Below are 18,742 nucleotides of genomic sequence, written 5' to 3'. Positions count from 1 at the left end.
ATTAGGTCCCTATGATTCCATTATTTTTTTGGCACTGCATGAATGTCTTCACCTGCAGATACCAGTCAGCTGCATCATCTGTAGAGAAGAGCTGGGCACTAACTTGTCCTCAAGGTCCACTCAGTCTGTGTCCAGTGTCTGGAGGTATATCATTAATATGCAAAGGCTGAGGTAGTAAGTAAAATGATTTGATATAATAAAATAGCATAGAATTATGCATACACATTGCAGCAATGTAGATTTTCTGGTTTTGATATTGTGGTATAGTTACCTAACATAACAATGGTTGGGACAACATGGGTGAAAGTTACACAGGGTCTCTCTGACCTATCTTTGCAACTTTCTGTGAATCTATAATTATTTCAAAACTAAACATTAAGAACATAACGCAGTAATAGAGCTCTCTTAGTACTAAGGTATAACTGCAATTACATTTTCTAATTATAAACATTAAAAATGATTTGAAGTGTATTTTTGGCATACATTTTTTTATATTTCTGTGTGGATGCAGAGAAGATACCATGATTCATAATGGTAGTTTCTCGTTTCCCTTTGGTGATGATTTATAATAAAATTATCTTAAACCATTTTTGTTTTTGTTTTTACAGTTGGTACTAGAGGGCCCAAAGTACAACTTTGTGACTTAAAGTCTGGATCCTGTTCCCACATTTTACAGGGTATTTTTTTTTTATTTGAAACAACAACTACTTTGAGTAAACCATTCAATAAAAAGAAACATTACTAACAATGTGTTCTTTGTAACTGACATGACTGATGTATTTTGTGCTAGTTGTTAAAAGTCAACAGGGAAATAAAGATCCTTCTGTGCATTATTCTTATAAAACTGAACTATTGAGGAGACATTTATATAAACAATAGCCATAGGGTAAACTCAAAGGATATGGAAAGTCTAGCTGAAAAACTTATCTTATTTCTACATTAAAAAAAAAATTATTTATGAACTTAGGTTGGTACATTTGTCTTATGAGCATTGTTTAGGCTTGTTCTAAGTAAACATTCTTAATATTTAGGTGCTTTTTTATTCCTGAATGCAAATATTTTAGAAAAAGCTATTAAAATAATATTTTGGTTAAAATATATTAATTTGAATATTTTTGCTACTTTGTCATCAGTATTAGACTATATCAATTCTAACCAATGGAAAGATGGCTTATAATTCAGAAATTTACATTTTTATTCATCCATGAGAAACACATAATGTATCAAGAGAACTTGGTGAGATGGATAGCATCTGTTTTACATTGTCATGAATCTTTGGTAATGTAAGTCAGGTAGATGAAAATATCTACTTTGAATAATGCACTTAGGCAAAAGTGGATTAAAATGCTGAAGTCAGTTGTCCTATGAATGTATCACCTGTGCTTTCTAGAAAAAAAATTTTTATCTAAATGCTTTCTGCATTCATGAATTTAAAAAAAAAATTTCTATTATAACTTTCTGAAAGTTAGAAACCATTTTTATTCTTTAGATGTTTAACTTATATGGTTTGTTGCAGTGGTTTTTTTTTTTTTTTTTTTTTTTTTTTTTTAGTAGATATAAGTACCAAGCGTAAGCTATATTACTTAATAGTGGATTCACTTTTTAATCTAACAGCTGTGTTAAAAAAGAAAGACTCAACTTGCTCTTTCCAATGCAAAACCTGGCCATTAATAATGAGATAACATAGTGTGAGAAATGCCCCACAGACTTCACATTAATATTTAAACATAGATTATTATAAATGTGAAAAAGTGATGATCATAGCAATTTTTTAAATATTTAGTCTTCATTTTCTTCAAAATCAGACATATTTAATTATACTGTATCTTCTGATTTTTCAAGTATTTTACAAGACTTTTCATACAGTTATATTTGCAGGTCACAGACAAGAAATACTGGCAGTTTCCTGGTCGCCACGTTGTGAATATGTCTTGGCCACTGCAAGGTAACATGCAAATTACTTGGTTTTGAAGTTAGTAATTAGTGATAAAAATTCTGGAAACACTATTTTTATAAGATGCATATTTAGTTATTAATTAGGCCCTTTAAATAATTGAGTTACAGTTTTTAAGTCCTATCACTACATATCTTGAAGGTGCTCACCTTTTGAAATAGAGAAAACAAGAGAATCTCTGTAGCAATGCAAATCCGCTAGTACTACCTGTAAAAAAACTGTGTTGTCATTTTTTTCTACCTAAGTAGAAAAAGTAGATTTAATTTTAAAACAGTAACATTTCAGTTCATTTTCATAAATACAGATTTATTTTGAATCTGATTCAACATGTACTCATTGATTCAATTTACTAAAATTTAATGACTGCCTACCATGAGCCAAGCAGTTTAGTCCCCAGAGAAGCTTCCATTAATAGTTTACAGAATGTGATATTGAGATCTGTGCTTTCTGAAGTAGAACAAGTCTAGAATGTACCCGTAAGAAGGCTGCCTAAAGAGGTGTGAAGGTGAAAAGCTAGGTGCTGGTTTTGGGTCCACGATAGGGCAAATATATACTGTTCATGCCTAACTTGGTTTTCCTCAAACCATGGGGAAGCTAAGAGGCTTTCAGTTTTCAGAGTACTGCAGGAATTTGAATAAATATGAGAATGGACCTAGTAATCAGTGTTAGGAATCAGGTAAGTCCAAATCTTATCTGTTTCAGAAAGTACTTAAATCCTCAGACTCATCCCATTACAGACTTTTTCCCCAGCTGGAAAGAAAGAAAACCATTTTGAAAATGGGAAATGGCTAGCTTTTTGCTTGCTGTTCTAATTGGCTAGGTTTGATGGTGATCTGTGAAAAGAATCAAGACCACAGGAAGAGATAAGCCCTGTATCTGAAAAAAAAAAAGATTTATAAGTTAGAAATAGGCTTATAAAATGCATTGTATTTCTCTTTCTAATTAAAGGAGCCTGGATAAACCCAATTTGTTAAAATATTCTTGAAGTCTTTTTTGAGAACATGATAGCATTAAACTGATTTATATTTTCTTTAGGAGTAGTTGATTTGAAGTTGTTATGTGATCATAGTTTTTTGCCTTTATTCTTTTCACTTACTTGATATAAAATAAAAAGTGTCATTGCTAAGAAACATTAAAGTTAGTTCTTGTATATCCTGCAAAGATTGATTTGAGTATAGGAAACCAAATATAAATATATTGTCCATATTATTCACCTTAATTTTTTCATATAAAAAAAAAACAACAAATTCATGCCAAATGAATTCTTAAAGTAAAATTAGCTGCTTGATTGTCCAGAAAACATTTGAATAACAAACAACAGAAAGGATGTAGTAACAAACTTGCTAAGGGACAAGCTCCAAAACTATCTGGTTTTGGCGGAGGAACCATTAAAAATAAGCATAATTCTGTCCGTGTGATCTAAAAAAGGTTACCTTTTTTTTTTCCTTGCTATTTTTTCACTGCTTTTTGCTACTATTGACTTTGAATATTTGATGAAAAGGCAAAAGTTCAACAAACCAAAAGTACGAATATATTTGCACTAACATACTGAGACTTCTGTGTGCCATAATACTGGAAAGGTAGGTGAAGAGTATAGTCATTGTCCTAGCTATGTATGTCAGTGTAACATTTATTTCTTCTTAGTGCTGACAGTAGAGTAAAATTATGGGATGTGAGAAGAGCATCAGGATGTTTAATTACTCTTGATCAGCATAATGGAAAAAAGTCACAAGCTGTTGAATCAGGTAATGAAGAACACATTAATATAGAAATATGCCAATGATAGTATTTTTTATATTGAAGAATTTTAACTGAAACCAAGTACTTAATGTATAGAGACAAGCTGCAAATTTTATGATTTAAAAAACGGCATTCACAATAAATTTATTTCTAAAAGTACATATCTAAATTATGGTTGTCATTCTTCAAGATAGAAGTACGACATTTCATCTATCCCTAAATTTTCAAATGCAGAAACTTTTCTGAATTAATTTGTTACTTTTTTTTTCCTCCAATGAGGTCAGCTAATACAAATTTATTGCCACTTAGGAAACTATAATAAATTGAAGGAATAGTAACATTTTGTGGCCATTGTATGAAAATAGAATTTGCAAATTGTGTTAAATATATCAGCTGCTATCCAGGTGATAATGTACACCTCAAGTGCGTTTTTCCAATAGAATTTAATTTTTTTTTTTAAGATTTTATTTACTTACTTAAGAGAGAGAGTGCGCATGCATGCGTGTACAAGCAGGCGTTGGGCAGAGGGAGAAGGAGAGAGAGAATCCTAAGCAGACTCCTACCTGAGGCAGGACCCTGAGATCATGACCTGGATGAAATCAAGAGTCAGACATTTAACTAACTGAGCCACCCAGGTGCTCCTAGAATTTAATTTTTGTGTAGGATAAGATTCTGATTTAGAATTAATTGTGGACCAGAAAAATCTAAGGGTGAACTATATATAATTTTATGATTGTTTATTAATAATCTTTTTAATAAAATTAGGCTCTTGAGAATTATGCTTTCTCACATTTGGTCATTTTGAAAGTAATACAAATTTTGCATGAAACTAGAACACTTATTCTGTCCCTTTTGAAGTTTTTTTAAAAATAGTAAATACTAGTATTACTGATTTTTAATAGTCCATGGAATGATTTTTAGATTAAAAATGAAAATAGTATATGAGAAATTTGGAAGGTGTTTAACTTAAAAATTTAGTGTTAGGTATGTATTTGAGTTTGACAGCACAGCTTACTCTCTGAAGAAAATTATATTTGGCAAGATTTCTTTCTCTTTAGTTTTCCTGTTTTTCTCCATTTTTATGGTTCTAATCTATATAGATTATAATATTCAAATAATCCAAATATAATCAACTTGTATATTTTAAAGTAATTCAGATAGTTGTCCTTTAATATGTTTAAATAACTGTATTATCAAGCATTAAGTGTGTGCTGAATACAAGAATAGATTAACTGAATTGTATTTTTCATTGCAGCAAACACTGCTCATAATGGGAAAGTTAATGGCTTATGTTTTACAAGTGATGGGCTTCATCTCCTTACTGTTGGTACGGATAATCGAATGAGGCTCTGGAATAGTTCCAATGGAGAAAACACACTAGTAAGAGATTTTAAATATCTCCAACTTTTTTTTAATCTACACCCAATGTGGGGCTTGAACTCATAACCCTGCGATCAAGAGTCGCATGCTCTACTCATTGAGCCAGCCAGGTGCCCCTCTAATCTTTTGAATATATATTTAAAAAATGGATCTGTGAAATACACTTGGTGTCCTTCTGTAGATTTAACTCTTTTCTTGTCTCTGTATCCCAGTTTTCTTTTTATATTTTTCCATTATGTGAACTAATAACTCTCAACACAGGATAGCCCACCCTACCACGCCCCCACCACACTCTCCCCACTTAGTGGAGAATTATTGCTCTACTGTGCATAATGTGAGTGTGCTGTATTTCTCAGGTATGTTGGAGAAGAATAAAAGATTGAGAAGAACTGATACAAATTAAACATATAAAGATAGTCAAATTCTATACTATATATGACTTGTAAACAAAATCTAAGATGAATGTTATAGTACCAGAACATATTGTAGTTTAATACTGGAGTAAATATGTTTTAGATGTGCTAGAGTCTTATGAGGTATTTAATTTCTAACACTTTTTAAAAATTTATGTTATGGTCCTTACCAGGTGTACTTGTGGTTTAATAACATTCGGAATAAGCTAGTAAGTTTGTAATTTGGTGGTAATATTAATAGCTAATATTTATTAAGTGCTTATGTTTCAGATACTGTGTTAATTAACATACAACATGTGCATATAGGGTCTTATTTAATCATCAAATCAATACTGTGAAGGTAGTTACTGTTATAATACCCATTTTACGCATGAGGAAATGCTCATGCTTAGAGCTTCCAAGTACCCAGCACTCACTTGTAGCAGAATATACTGTGATCATCATTTCATGGAATGAAGGAAAAATAATTTACAACAGTGTGGCATAGTGGTTTTTGATTAGCACAGTCTAGATTTAGTTTCTGATTCTGTAATTTGCTATCCCAAAGACCTTGATCAAAATACTTAATCTTTCTAAATGTTTTCTTTTTGTGTATTAATGCTGACTAGCTCATAGTATTGTTTTGAGTATTACATGATATAACACATGTTAAACATTAAGCACATTGTCTGATATTTATAGCAAATGTTGGCATTCAATAAATATACCTGTCATTATTATCATGCTGATCATGGTTGGGCAATAAAATACGCTGCCTTGTGATGGAATCTCTGTGTCACTATAGGTATTAATTTAGTGACTAGATGTGTATATTTCCTGGAACAGTAAAAGGGATTCATAAGATAAGGGGTTGGATTTGCCATCATCCTTATCCAAAGTCCCATATCTTCCTCCACTCTCAAAATCTTTTCAAATCCTATACATACCACCTTTAAGACATCATAGCCAAAAGTGGCCTCTCCTCTACAGTACTTTAATAATGATATACATCATGTTATTTATTATACATTGGTAAGCATACATAATCATAAAGTGGGAATCTTAGACAATCAGCTTGTATAACATATGACACATAGCATTAGCGAATGATAGGTCCTTCCTTTCCTTAAACTGTTATTAGAATTTTATTCCAAAGGTACTGAAAAGATCCTGATGATTTTGAGTCCACAAGTGATTTGATCACAGCAGTGATTTACATAGATTAATAGGACTGTAAGTTGCAGGATGGAGTGGGGATGCCTAAGGACGAAGACAAGAGTTAGAGAGGCAGTTCAATATTCATACCTCATTTAATACTTTCTAGTTCATATTTGGGAAAGAATATGGTAGAGTAGAAAGAACTCAGGCCTTATAGCTAGGTCCTCTGATAAATGGGAATAAGGTCATCACAGTCTAGCAGTTCAAAATATTTCTAGCAAGAGCAGAAAATTTCTAGTTGAGATGTATGTTTTTTCTCCATTCCCCCCCCCACTGTCATTCTACAAATAGTTACACATACAAGATCAAAAGATGCAAATATATGGGAATTAATAAATCTAGGGACTTACTGGATAGCTTTAATGTTCTAGGTCTCTCATGTGCATTATTTTATCTGATTTTTCATAGTAACTTTGGTAAATGATCCTATTTCTATTTAATAGATTAGAAAAATGAAACTCAGAGGCTAAGTCATTCATTACTCATAAGAGGCAAGAGTAGAGAAGAAAAAGGTGGGTGGAGAGTGGAGTGGGTTTCTACAAACCAAGTCAACCGAATTTAAGTTTAATATTTTAATGTTTCATTCTACCACTGCTACAGTGGGATAGCTGAATGCATATGCTCATTTCCGTCACATGTTAACCCGAAGGGTGGGTAAGGCAAGTGTAGTGTCCACAGATGATCAGCATATATCCATTTGGGCCTCAGTATTTGTTTATATATATATATATATATATATATATATATATATTTTTTTTTTTTTTTAAAGATTTTATTTATTTATTTTAGAGAATGCAAGCAGGGGGAGAGGGAGAGAGAGAGACTGCTGAGCACAGAGCCCAATGTAGGGCTTGATCTCACAACACTGAGATCATGACCTGAGCCAAAATCAAGAGTCGGGCGCTTAGCTGACTGAGCCACCCAGGCGCCCCTGTGTATATATATTTATAAATATACACACACACACTCTCCCAACCTGACCTTTACAAAAAGAGAAAAAGGTAAATCACTGTCTGTCTAAACTCTAGTGTTAGCCATAGTATTGGGAGTGTTGGTGATCTTCCTGCTCATAATTCTCAAATGTTTAGCTACTGGTTTTACACCTGCCCTAAACTACTTAATCTAAATAATCAGGAGGAAGTAAACTTCACTTCCAATTTCTTTTGCCCAAAGCTTCTCAGACTGATGAGCCTTTAGATCACCTAGGGATTTTATTAAAATGAAGATTCTTGTTCAGTAGGATTGGGATAGGACCTGGAATTTTCCTTTTCGAACTGTGGAGGATATGGTGATATTGGGCTTGCATCTTTGGCATACAGGTGCAGAATTTTTATTTTTGTCCTAAATATGTAATTACAGAAAGTTACAGTTGTATACACACTATTTGTGTTCTGTGCTTTTTTTATACTTCGTTTTTATCCTTATTTCCTGCATAATTTTCATAATTATGATTTTAATTACTATATAAACTATAGCATTATTGTAACATTATTAGGGATTTACATCTATTTTTAGTTATTTTCCCATTCTAGATAATGTTGCATTGAATTCCTCTGGGCATATAGCTTTTTGCTGTTTAATTATTTCCCTAAGATAAAATCCCAGGAGTAATTAATTACTAGGTCAAGGAGTAAGAATAACTTTCTTGTGTAATGGGTACAAAGTTTCAGTTTTTCAGGATGAAAAGAGTTCTGGAGACTGAGGATGCTGAAGGCTACACAACAATGTGAATTAATGTCACTTAAGTGTACACTTAAATATGGTTAATATGGCAAATTTTATGCTGTGTGTATTTTACCACAATTAAAAGTGTTTTAAAATAAGAAGAGAATTATTCCCTCCCTCAAAAAAGAATGTATTTTGTTGCATAATAAATCATTTGGCCTTTTAGAAGTAATGACCAAATTACAGTGCCACCAGCATGTTACCTCACTTGTAACAGTATTCACTGTCTCAAGGTTTCTTGAAATGTTTTGCTGAATGGTCTAAAATGATTATTTAAGGTTGTCTTAATTTGCATGTTATTTCTAGCCTGGCTTAAATGTAAACATTTGCTTTTGTGGATTTCTTTACTATTTGTATTTTCCTCTTATGTGAAACATATATTTATGTCATTGGCCCTTGTTTCTTTCTGTTAGGACCTTGATCGCTTTCTTTAGATTTAATACAGCCCTTTCCATAGTATGTTATAGTATTTTAAGTAAATATTTCTTCTAGTCTTTGTTGTCTTTTAAATTCAGATTTAAGAAATGAGTAATGTTATGATTTTACATCCTACAGGTAAACTATGGAAAAGTTTGTAATGATAGCAGAAAAGGACTGAAATTCACTGTCTCCTATGGCTGCAGTTCAGAATTTGTTTTTGTACCATATGGTAGCACCATTGCTGTTTATACAGTTTACTCAGGAGAACAGATAACAATGCTTAAGGGACATTATAAAAGTGTTGACTGCTGTGTATTCCAGTCTAATTTCCAGGTGAGAATGATCCTTAAGGGAATTTAAAATGTTCAGGTAACTAGCTTGCCAGACTAGTTATATATAAAAGAGTAAATTTGATTTCAATCTGAGGAATTACACTTGTAATCCACATTTAAGCTAGGGTTTCTTTCTTTCTTTCGTTCGTTCTTTTTTTAAGATTTTATTTATTCATTTGAGAGAGAGAGACAGAGAGAGTACAAGTAGAGGGAAAGGCAGAGGGAGAGGGAGAAACAGACTCCCCCATGAATCGGGAGCCCGACGTGGGGCTCCATCCCAGAACCTGGAGATTGTGACCTGAGCCGAAGGCAGACATTTAACCATCTGAGCCACCCAGGCGCCCTTAGGGTTTCTTTAATAGAGGATTATACAGGATAAAGTTTCAGATAGTAGAGGATATTTGTATGAATCAATACAATACTGTGCAACTTGACTGAGATAAATTCTTTCTTCATATGGGCTCCATTTATTTACCAGATGAAAATCTCTAGCAAATTAAAATAATGTCTTGCAGTCATCTTTTGGGAAAAGATGGAATACATGTGTCTAATCTCAAAATACAGTTTTTGTATCTTGATTTATGTATGTGTGAGTCTGTCTCAGATTTTATTTCTTCTTTATTTCCTGTCAGTGGCTAATCAGTTTACTTTTGAGTTGATGCAACTTACACGATACCTTAAATACCTATGGCTTTTGTTTGTTTCACATCCTGACCTTTCTCTTTCATTTTACCAACAGAGCAGATTATTTTTTTCAGAGAATATTGGCACAAATTACTTCATGTGTTCCTTTAAATGAGTCTCTAATATAGCAAGACTGTTGGTATTTTCTGTATTTTGTAGGTAAAGAAAATGAGGCTCATGAGAGGTAGATACTGATAGTATGAAAACTATGGATTATTAGAGCTAGGAAGGACTTCATTCACCTGGTGAAGTTCTTAATCATTTATTCATTAATGCTAATTACTTAATTTGCATCTGACACTACAGTAAGATATACAGTACTTATTTTTTAGCCAGCGCACATCTGTATGGTAACAGTCATTATTAAAATATTCAATACATATTTTACTCTCTGCTAAATAGCTGTTGCACCAAGCCCTCTAAGATGCCTCTAGCTTCACCCCCTTTCCTGAGGCCTCCTAGATTACACCTCAACCCAGCACCTAAGAGGGACCATCAGGACCCTGCTCCCACTCTATGGCTGTTACGTCTGCTGATTAGTCAGTACCCTGATGTACTAGTTGTTAAACATTTTTAGTATTACTTCTGGGAGAAGAAGACTAAAACACCAGAGAAGTGACATGCGTTGCCTCAAACCTGCAAGTAGGTATTCACAGAGCGTGGTTATCTATTCGAAGAAATTCTTGGAATACTGTACCTCTTCTCCTTATGTAAAGTCAGAGACACAGCCAAGATTTTAAACCAGATATCCTGACTATAAATTACTGCTTTCTACCAAATCAGAATTCCTAACTCGTGTTCCTAGAATAGATTAAAAGTGTGCCAAATACTGATTCCCATCAGCCCCTGGAACAGCCAAGACAAGCCGGTCACAGCCAGAAACCTGGGCCAGTTGCCTCCTGACAAATCCCATTTCTCTAGGTGCTACATACTCAGATTTGAATCATTGTACTACATCAGACAGCTTCCAGCTCTTATCCCATTATATCCATTATGATTTTTGAAAAGGAAAATAGTTCTAAGTCTCAAAAGCGAAATAGGGTTAGTACTTTGCATCCACTTAGCAGAACTCCTTTTCAAATTAAATATTACACAATTCACAATGTGAAAACAAAATTGATAGTTATACTAGTTCTATCATAACTATAAAACTCTAACAAGATATACCTAACATCAAAATAAATAATGATGATACTGGATTATAACACATTGACTAAAATAAGGATCCATGAATTCATTCAGGTATAAGTAAGGAAACTAATAAATTGAAAGTCTAATGAGTGGGATATTTACATAGTCCCAAAGTACCTCCCTACAAAATATTAATTACAAAGGTAAAATGTATAATTTTGCCTTGAAGAAGCCTGGCATACATCACCTCAGTCAAATGATCAAAGTACACGATATTCCTTCAATCCTGGCAAAGATGCATAACTCAATTCAATCATGAGGAAACAAAACTTGAAGGGCTTTCTACACAATAACTGGTATGTGGCTTCAAAACTGTCAAGGGCAGGAAGGCCAAGGGCAGACTGAAGAACAGTTCCAGATTGAAGGAAAGTTAGGAGACATGACAACTAAATGCAGCAATGATTTTAATCTGGACCCTTTTTCTATAAAGGACATTTATTCAGACAATTGGTGAAATTTGAATGGAATCTAAGAATTAGCTGGCAGTAATATATCCTTGTGAATTTTTTTATTTTGTTCAATGCACTGTAATTGTATGAGAGTGTCCTTGTTCAAAGGAAATATACACTCAACCATTCAAGAGTGATAAGACTCATATTGTCAACTTAGTCTCTTATGTTGAGATTTTTTGTTAAATTTCCCAAATGAATACCTAAATTTATCCCAAAATCTTTAATACTCAATTCAAATCCCTCCATTTACCTTAAGTCCTTATTAGTCATTCTAGTTTAAGTGCTGTCTCTTGTAAGCTCTCTTTCTTGAACATCTACAGAATTTCCTTTGTCTCCATCATTGTGGCTGTACTTAACCACAAATTGCCTTGTAAGCTTATCTGACTAAGTTATCTTGGAGATGTGTGTGTGTGTGTGTGTCTATATTGTCGTAGAAAATTCAATTGCTCAAGGGCACTGAACATTTGAAAATACCTTTGCATCATCCACAGTTAGTGTAACTATATATTCAAGATTAAATGATACAGTCTGTACAATTTTGTTCCCTTCAGGAAGTTTGATATAACTAAATCAAATTTAATATTTTAACATCTATATTTCCTATAAATAACTTTATAATCTTAATTTCTCTTTATTTAGAACCTTTATTTTTTTTTTTTAGAAAAATACTAATTGTACCATACTTCAAATTTTGTGAGGTGAACAGAATTAACAGTAAATAATTGCATAGCAGAGCAGGAAAAAACTTCACTATTAGAAATGTTTGGGGGCGCCTGGTGGCTCAGTCGGTTAAGCGTCCGACTCTTCATCTCAGCTCAGGTCTTGATCTCAGGATTGTGAGTTCAAGCCCCATGTTGAACATGTTGAAAAACAAAATGTTTATGCAGAAATACAGAAATAAATCTGTGTGGAAAAAAACCACTTAGTTGCTCATAGTTTTACAGCCGCTTATCATTTTGGTGTGTTTTCTTTTTAGACTTTTTTCTTTTACATAGATTTTTCTTTTTTTTAATTGACCTCATGTTTTACATCTTGCTTTTTTCCTTCACATGATGACTCTGTGGTTCATAGCCTTCTCTTTTCTCTTGACATTATTTTCCCATGTTATTAAAAATTCTTAAAAAATGAATTTAATGATTATATGACTCCCATACAATGAGTGCAGCATAAATTTATACACAAATCATTACCCTACTTTTGGACAATTATTTCCATATTTTGTTATTTTAAATATAATACTGCTGATATATTTGAATCTCATACATCTTTGTCAAGACTTCTTAGAAACGCATACAAAAACTTTTGACATGTATCAAGATTCTATTCTGCATAGATATACCAATTTATATCCTCTTTATATGAGAGTATCTATTTCACTGCTTCATAGGAATGTTTTTAGTACTAGGCAATATAACATATTCCTTAAGTTTTGGGGATGGAAATAAACATTGTTCAGCCGTGTGTAAACAGCATATTCATAAAGACATTGACATAGACTGTGCATCAGCCCAAGCTTCCCCTTATTAAATAAACTTCTCACTAAGCATGGCATATGGATCTAAAAGCTCTTCTGTTGAATAACAGCCTGTTAGACAGCTGTGAGCTACATAATATTTTTTGTGAAGTTCTGGCCTATTTTAGCTAGAACTCATATGGGGTTTTTATTGATGTCTTTCTTAAAACTCAGTTATTGACAGAGAAGGACAGACTCTTGATTCCATCTTTTTTTTTCCTAGTCTGACACTTGAAATAAATGGATACTGTGATTGATTAAAAAAATCACTAGGCGGTTGAATCTTTTTGTAAAATTTCCAGGTTAGCAAGCTCTAGCATATCCTAATGATATTTTAAAATGTAAAACAAAGCTTTATTGCATCTTAAGCAAACAAAAGACATCTGCTCAGTTTCTTTGGGGAGTAGAAATAGAATTAATCTAATTGCTCTAACCTAAGAATTAGTCCTTTAAATGATGTATTCATTTCAGATTGGCACCAGCTTTAAACTGACCCAAAATCACATCTTTATTTTCTATGTTATAGGAACTTTATAGTGGTAGCAGAGACTGCAATATACTTGCTTGGGTACCATCCTTATATGAACCAGTTCCTGATGATGAGGAGGTAAATATTATTTACACAAATTATACAGTGACTTTCAAATCATAAAGAAAATAGTTTTATTATTTTACTTCATATGAGAGAGACCTTTTTTTAAAGATTTCTTCATTTGAGAGAGAGAGCACAAGTGGGGTGGGGCAGGGGGAGGCAGAGGGAGAGGGAGAATCGGACTCCCCACTGAGCAGGGAGCCTGATGCAGGGCTTGATACCAGGACCTAGAGATCATGACTTAAGCAGAAGGCAGACGGTTAACCATCTGAGCCGCCCAGGTGCTCCATGACAGAGACTGGCTGTTTTCAGATTGTGAAAATAGTTTGCCTGTTATGACACATTTGAAAATCCAGAAAAATACTGAAAGAACAACTTAAACTTCTAAAGTTGAATTACTATTAACACTTTTGTTTACTTCATTCTTGTTTTTTCCTATGCATATATGTTTGTTTAAACATAGTTAATATGCTTGGACACACAACTTGGCATCCTACTTTACTAACTTAATAATAAACCTTCTTCCCTGTCATTAATAACTATTTGTAAATTTGTTTTTAATAACATAGCATGCTGTCAATTATATATCACAGTTTACTTAAATATTTACCTATTGGAGACATTTTTTGATCACTATAAACAAAATAAGGTAACTGTTTATAAATTATTTATATTTCTGATTGCTTATTTGAATAGATTCCTAGAAGTGTATTTTATCTCCGGAGTTATCACATATGACATTTTTAAGGTTTTTTATTCACACACTCAAATTTTACCAATTTACAGTCCTCTATCAGCAGTCTGTTAGTGCCTATCTTAGACATAAATTGATACAAATATGACCTATGGCCATGGGAATAAAGAGCCTTAAAAATGTGGTAAACAAAGATGAATAAGACATGCCCCCTGGTCTTAAGTAGTGGCCTCTGTATTTTTTTACTTCTGTGTTACACTGTCTAAAGGTGCTGTCTTGGGGCGCCTGGGTGGCACAGCGGTTAAGCGTCTGCCTTCGGCTCAGGGCGTGATCCCAGCGTTCTGGGATCGAGCCCCACATCAGGCTCCTCCGCTATGAGCCTGCTTCTTCCTCTCCCACTCCCCCTGCTTGTGTTCCCTCTCTCGCTGGCTGTCTCTGTCAAATAAATAAATAAAATCTTTAAAAAAAAAAAAATAAAAAAAATAAAGGTGCTGTCTTTCCCACCAAATATTATTTTACTAAGCACTGTTAATCATCCATATTTATCTTAATTTCTAGGATATAAAAAGTCAAATGTCTAAAAACCAATATTTATGTATGTAATTTTTTAAAGTTGGAAATATAAATAATGCAGTTAGAAACACCTTGAGTTAATCTTACTCAGGTCTTGGTGTAAAAATAAAGCATCTTACATGGAGATGAAAAGTATTGGTAAAGCAAGTTTAATATTCTAAAAACATTTTTCACATATTTAGTTCCTTTGTGAAAACATGACTGTCCAAAACCACATGGAAATGAGTTTTTGTAGGGGTGGTTGATACCATTTAGCAGCTATTGACAGAATCTATTTCATACCTAGATTTGCAACTGCTGTGGTTTACTGCAGTGTAAAGCCTGTGACTTATTTTTCTTTTGTCCCTAATCCAAATAAAAGAGAGAAAACACATAATGGTAAATCTTCAAGCAGATGGCCAATGGCTGTGTGAATATTTTCAGATTTCATCACATGTGTAATTTGGTTTATTATGGCTGTGATTAGTTTTGGTGTACAGCTGCTTTAAATGACAGAATATTCTGTAGAAGCTCAGTATGGTCAAATACTTTGGCTCAGCCATTTATTTTGCATTATTTAATAACTGTGTCCTGCTGTTTAGGAATTACTCTATGCAATAAATCCAAGTTAAAACATTATAAAAACAAAAACAAAAAAACCAAAAAGGACCCCTCGAGGCTATGTTAGGAAGTATAACAATCACTTACCAAATGAAAACAATAAAAATAAATTAAAAGTAAATCTATGACTTACATATGGAGAAAGGATATTAGAGGAAAACTAAATTGCTTAATTTATAAAGATAGTCTGTGACTCTGATGTTTTATTTATTTCTTACAATGTAGTTATAGTGATAGTTTGAACTCCTCATCTAGAAGAATTTTTGCATATGGGAAACTAAATGGAACAAGTAGAAAAGCAAATAGAGATACACAGAAAACAAGTTATCTTTATATTTAAGTTTTAGAGCTATAAAACCTTATCTTTTAAAATGTACCGTTTATATGCTTTAAGATAGCCATCATTCTCATAAAATGGTATGGGCTAAAATTATTTTCACAAAATTTTAGTTTGGAAGATTTCTTTGAATGTAGGTAGAACATGAATGAGATCATGTTATAGATCCAAGAGGAGAAGTCTGTCTGCACCAGACCCTACTCCTTACATGTATATTTATTATTTAACTCATATTTAGAAGTTTTTTAGGGGCGCCTGGGTGGCTCAGTCAGTTAAGCCTGTGGCTTAGGTTATGATCCTGGGTTCCTGGGATTGAACCCCACGTCAGGCTCCCTGCTCAGCGGGAAGTCTGCTTCTCCCTCTCCTTTTGCCCTACTCGTGCTCTCGCTCGCTCTCCCTCTCTCTTAAATAAGTAAATAAAATCTTGAAAAAAAAAGTGCTTTTATCTCAGCTATCAAATAAGTGATGCTGCAGTTTCCCAGAAGTGTGCAGGAACACATTTCAAAACAAAACACGCACATACATGCACACACATTCAGTCTTCAGTTTCAGGTAAACTAAATAATAATCATACTGGTAACTGGGTTTGAATTCCTGTTCTGCCATCCATTGTGAACTGAGGACAAGTTTATGGTATCTCCAAATACCAGAATCGTCAAGCAAAATTGTTCTTTAGTTTCCCTTCAAATCTACCCTTGAGATGAGATTTACTTCCCCATCAACCAAGATATAATCCCTTAGTGGTATTTCTTCTGATAGCCAAGATAAAGGGGGAATTTAGTCCTACTGTAAGAAATTGAAAGGCACTGGATGATAGGGACAGGTTTTATGTTCTTTAAGCATAAATCTATATATTTAATTGGCAGGCTGTTTTATTATATTCTGAAGACTCTGCCTTCCTTTTGCCCTCTTTTCTTAAAACTTGGTCATGGTCAAGGCAAGCCTATATAACTCCTAATCACTTTTTCCTTCCTGAGACCTATAGGGCAGCTACATTATAGTTTAAATCTGACCTCTCACCAAGAATCTTACTTTATTTTGATAGTCACACAATACATAGCTGTTGTATTTACCACTTGGTAGATATGTGCAGTTGACCCTTTAATGAGGGTGCTGGCATCCACCCCCATGCAATCAGAAATCCTTATGTAACTTTCAACTCCTCCATAACTTAACCACTAATAGCCTACTATTGACAGGAAGATTTACCCGTAACATAAACAATTAACATATATTCTGTATATGTACTATATACTGTATTTTTACAATAAAGTAAGCTAGAGAAAAGAAAATGTTATTAAGAAAAGCATAAGGAAGGGAAAATACATTTACAATACCGTACTGTATTTATCAAAAAAAAATCTGCATTTAAGTGGATCCACGAAGTTCAAAGCCATGTTGTTCAGGGTCAGCTGTAATCATTTGCTGACACAGACAGCCCTATTTTGTTCCTGTAGAGACTTCCCAGTAATTAACAGTAAGGAATTTAGAATATATCAAGATATATATGTGGTAGATGTTAAGGGCTGGTGTTGTTCTTCCTTCCCATTATTTGGGCCTGGACTAGATCCATTCTAAATCATGCTTCTCGATCTCCATAACATTTACAACTGTCTCTCAATAGAACAGACAACCTGGTGAGGTTCAAGCATAGAAAGGATGTCCACTAAGAAGAGATGTTATAGAGAAAATTTAAGTGATAGATGGTAGTTCCTCTTTATCTGTGGGTCTCAAATGGTAATATGGCTACCACATCTATATACAACATTCTTACAGTAGCTTTTAATTACAAGTGTTTTTTTGTGACTTTTTAGCAATAAAATATAACTGTAATAATCGTACTATAATGCATTTATAGTGTTATCCTTTATTACTATAAACAGTAAAATTTATAGTATTTGTGTATTAGTATAGTATTTATCAAAATTTATCAATAGTTCATTTCAATTTTCACATAATTATTTTGGTTTCTTTGCTCACTGTAGCAACAATAATTTACAACAAAATATAATTTTTCTTCTTTTTTAAGTGTTCAGATGAAATTTTAATGTTTAATAGGTTACATATTGGGCTTCCATAGTGTAGTTAGGAGGCATGACCTTTGTGTGGCTTATCCACACTCAGGGACATTTTTGGGAGATATCTAAGGCAGAGTTAAAGGCTTCTAAAGAAGAGTAGGGGAGTAGGAATCACCTAACCCCCAAGGACAATACATCTTTTTTTTTTTTTTTAATTTTAATTCCAGTATAGTTAACATAGAGTGTTATGTTAGTTTCAGGTGTACAATATAGTCACTCAGCAACAATTCTGTACAGTGAACATTTGGATGAAAAATAAATAGACTTTGCTGTGGTACAGTCATTGATTGCAAATCAGTGGACTGATGATAGAAATAAGTGAATAATTAGCTGAGGTTTGGTAATAGTTTTTTATCTAGACATTTGAGATGTAATGAAATTTTGTTTCTACCACTAAGTCATGATAGCCAACATTAAGTTTAATAATGGTGCCAATAGCGGGCATTCGGTTTAGTAATAGATTCTGATCTATAGCTTTAATAGCCATAAGGAATACTTAAATTAATATGTCCTTTCCAACTATCCTGGATGATATTGGGGAATTTACTGGAAGTTCACACTTTCTCTACTGTTGTCATTGTTTAAATTTTAAGATTCTACGTCATCATATTAAAAAGGCAGTGAACATGCTTAGACAACAGGGGTTCCTCTTAACATAAAACATTGCTGAATGTTGTAAAAGGCAGTATATAAGGTAATATATAAGTGGTCTTGGTGCTAATACACTGTTGGATTTGGGGTCTGAACACACTTGTAGCATATGTAAAAACTGCTCAATAAGAAGCAAACCTGGCTCAGAATGACCAGATACTCAAAAAAATGAGACCATCTTAAAGCCCTTTAGTCACTTGCCAGAGAATAAGAAGG

General features: G+C 33.3%; 1 protein-coding gene across 5 annotated transcripts in view; it reads left to right on the top strand.

The window, feature by feature from the left end:
* Nucleotides 1–18,742, top strand: part of ERCC8 (ERCC excision repair 8, CSA ubiquitin ligase complex subunit) — a 53,230-nt gene that overhangs the window by 30,646 nt on the left and 3,842 nt on the right. For 2 of the 5 annotated variants that reach the window (XM_057307079.1, XM_057307080.1), the window contains exons 6-11: nucleotides 609–677; nucleotides 1,867–1,945; nucleotides 3,599–3,699; nucleotides 4,950–5,074; nucleotides 8,965–9,162; nucleotides 13,528–13,608. In XM_057307079.1, the coding sequence (XP_057163062.1) occupies nucleotides 609–677; nucleotides 1,867–1,945; nucleotides 3,599–3,699; nucleotides 4,950–5,074; nucleotides 8,965–9,162; nucleotides 13,528–13,608 (653 nt within the window). The remainder of the gene's footprint in view (nucleotides 1–608; nucleotides 678–1,866; nucleotides 1,946–3,598; nucleotides 3,700–4,949; nucleotides 5,075–8,964; nucleotides 9,163–13,527; nucleotides 13,609–18,742) is intronic. The other 3 variants (XM_026498916.4, XM_026498918.4, XM_057307081.1) reach the window with 3 other exon arrangements.

The sequence above is a fragment of the Ursus arctos genome, unplaced genomic scaffold (genome assembly GCF_023065955.2).
Source record: "Ursus arctos isolate Adak ecotype North America unplaced genomic scaffold, UrsArc2.0 scaffold_5, whole genome shotgun sequence".
NCBI lineage: Eukaryota > Metazoa > Chordata > Mammalia > Carnivora > Ursidae > Ursus > Ursus arctos.
The sequence above is the reverse complement of the archived record's forward strand: the minus strand, read 5'-3'. Positions and strand labels throughout refer to the sequence as shown.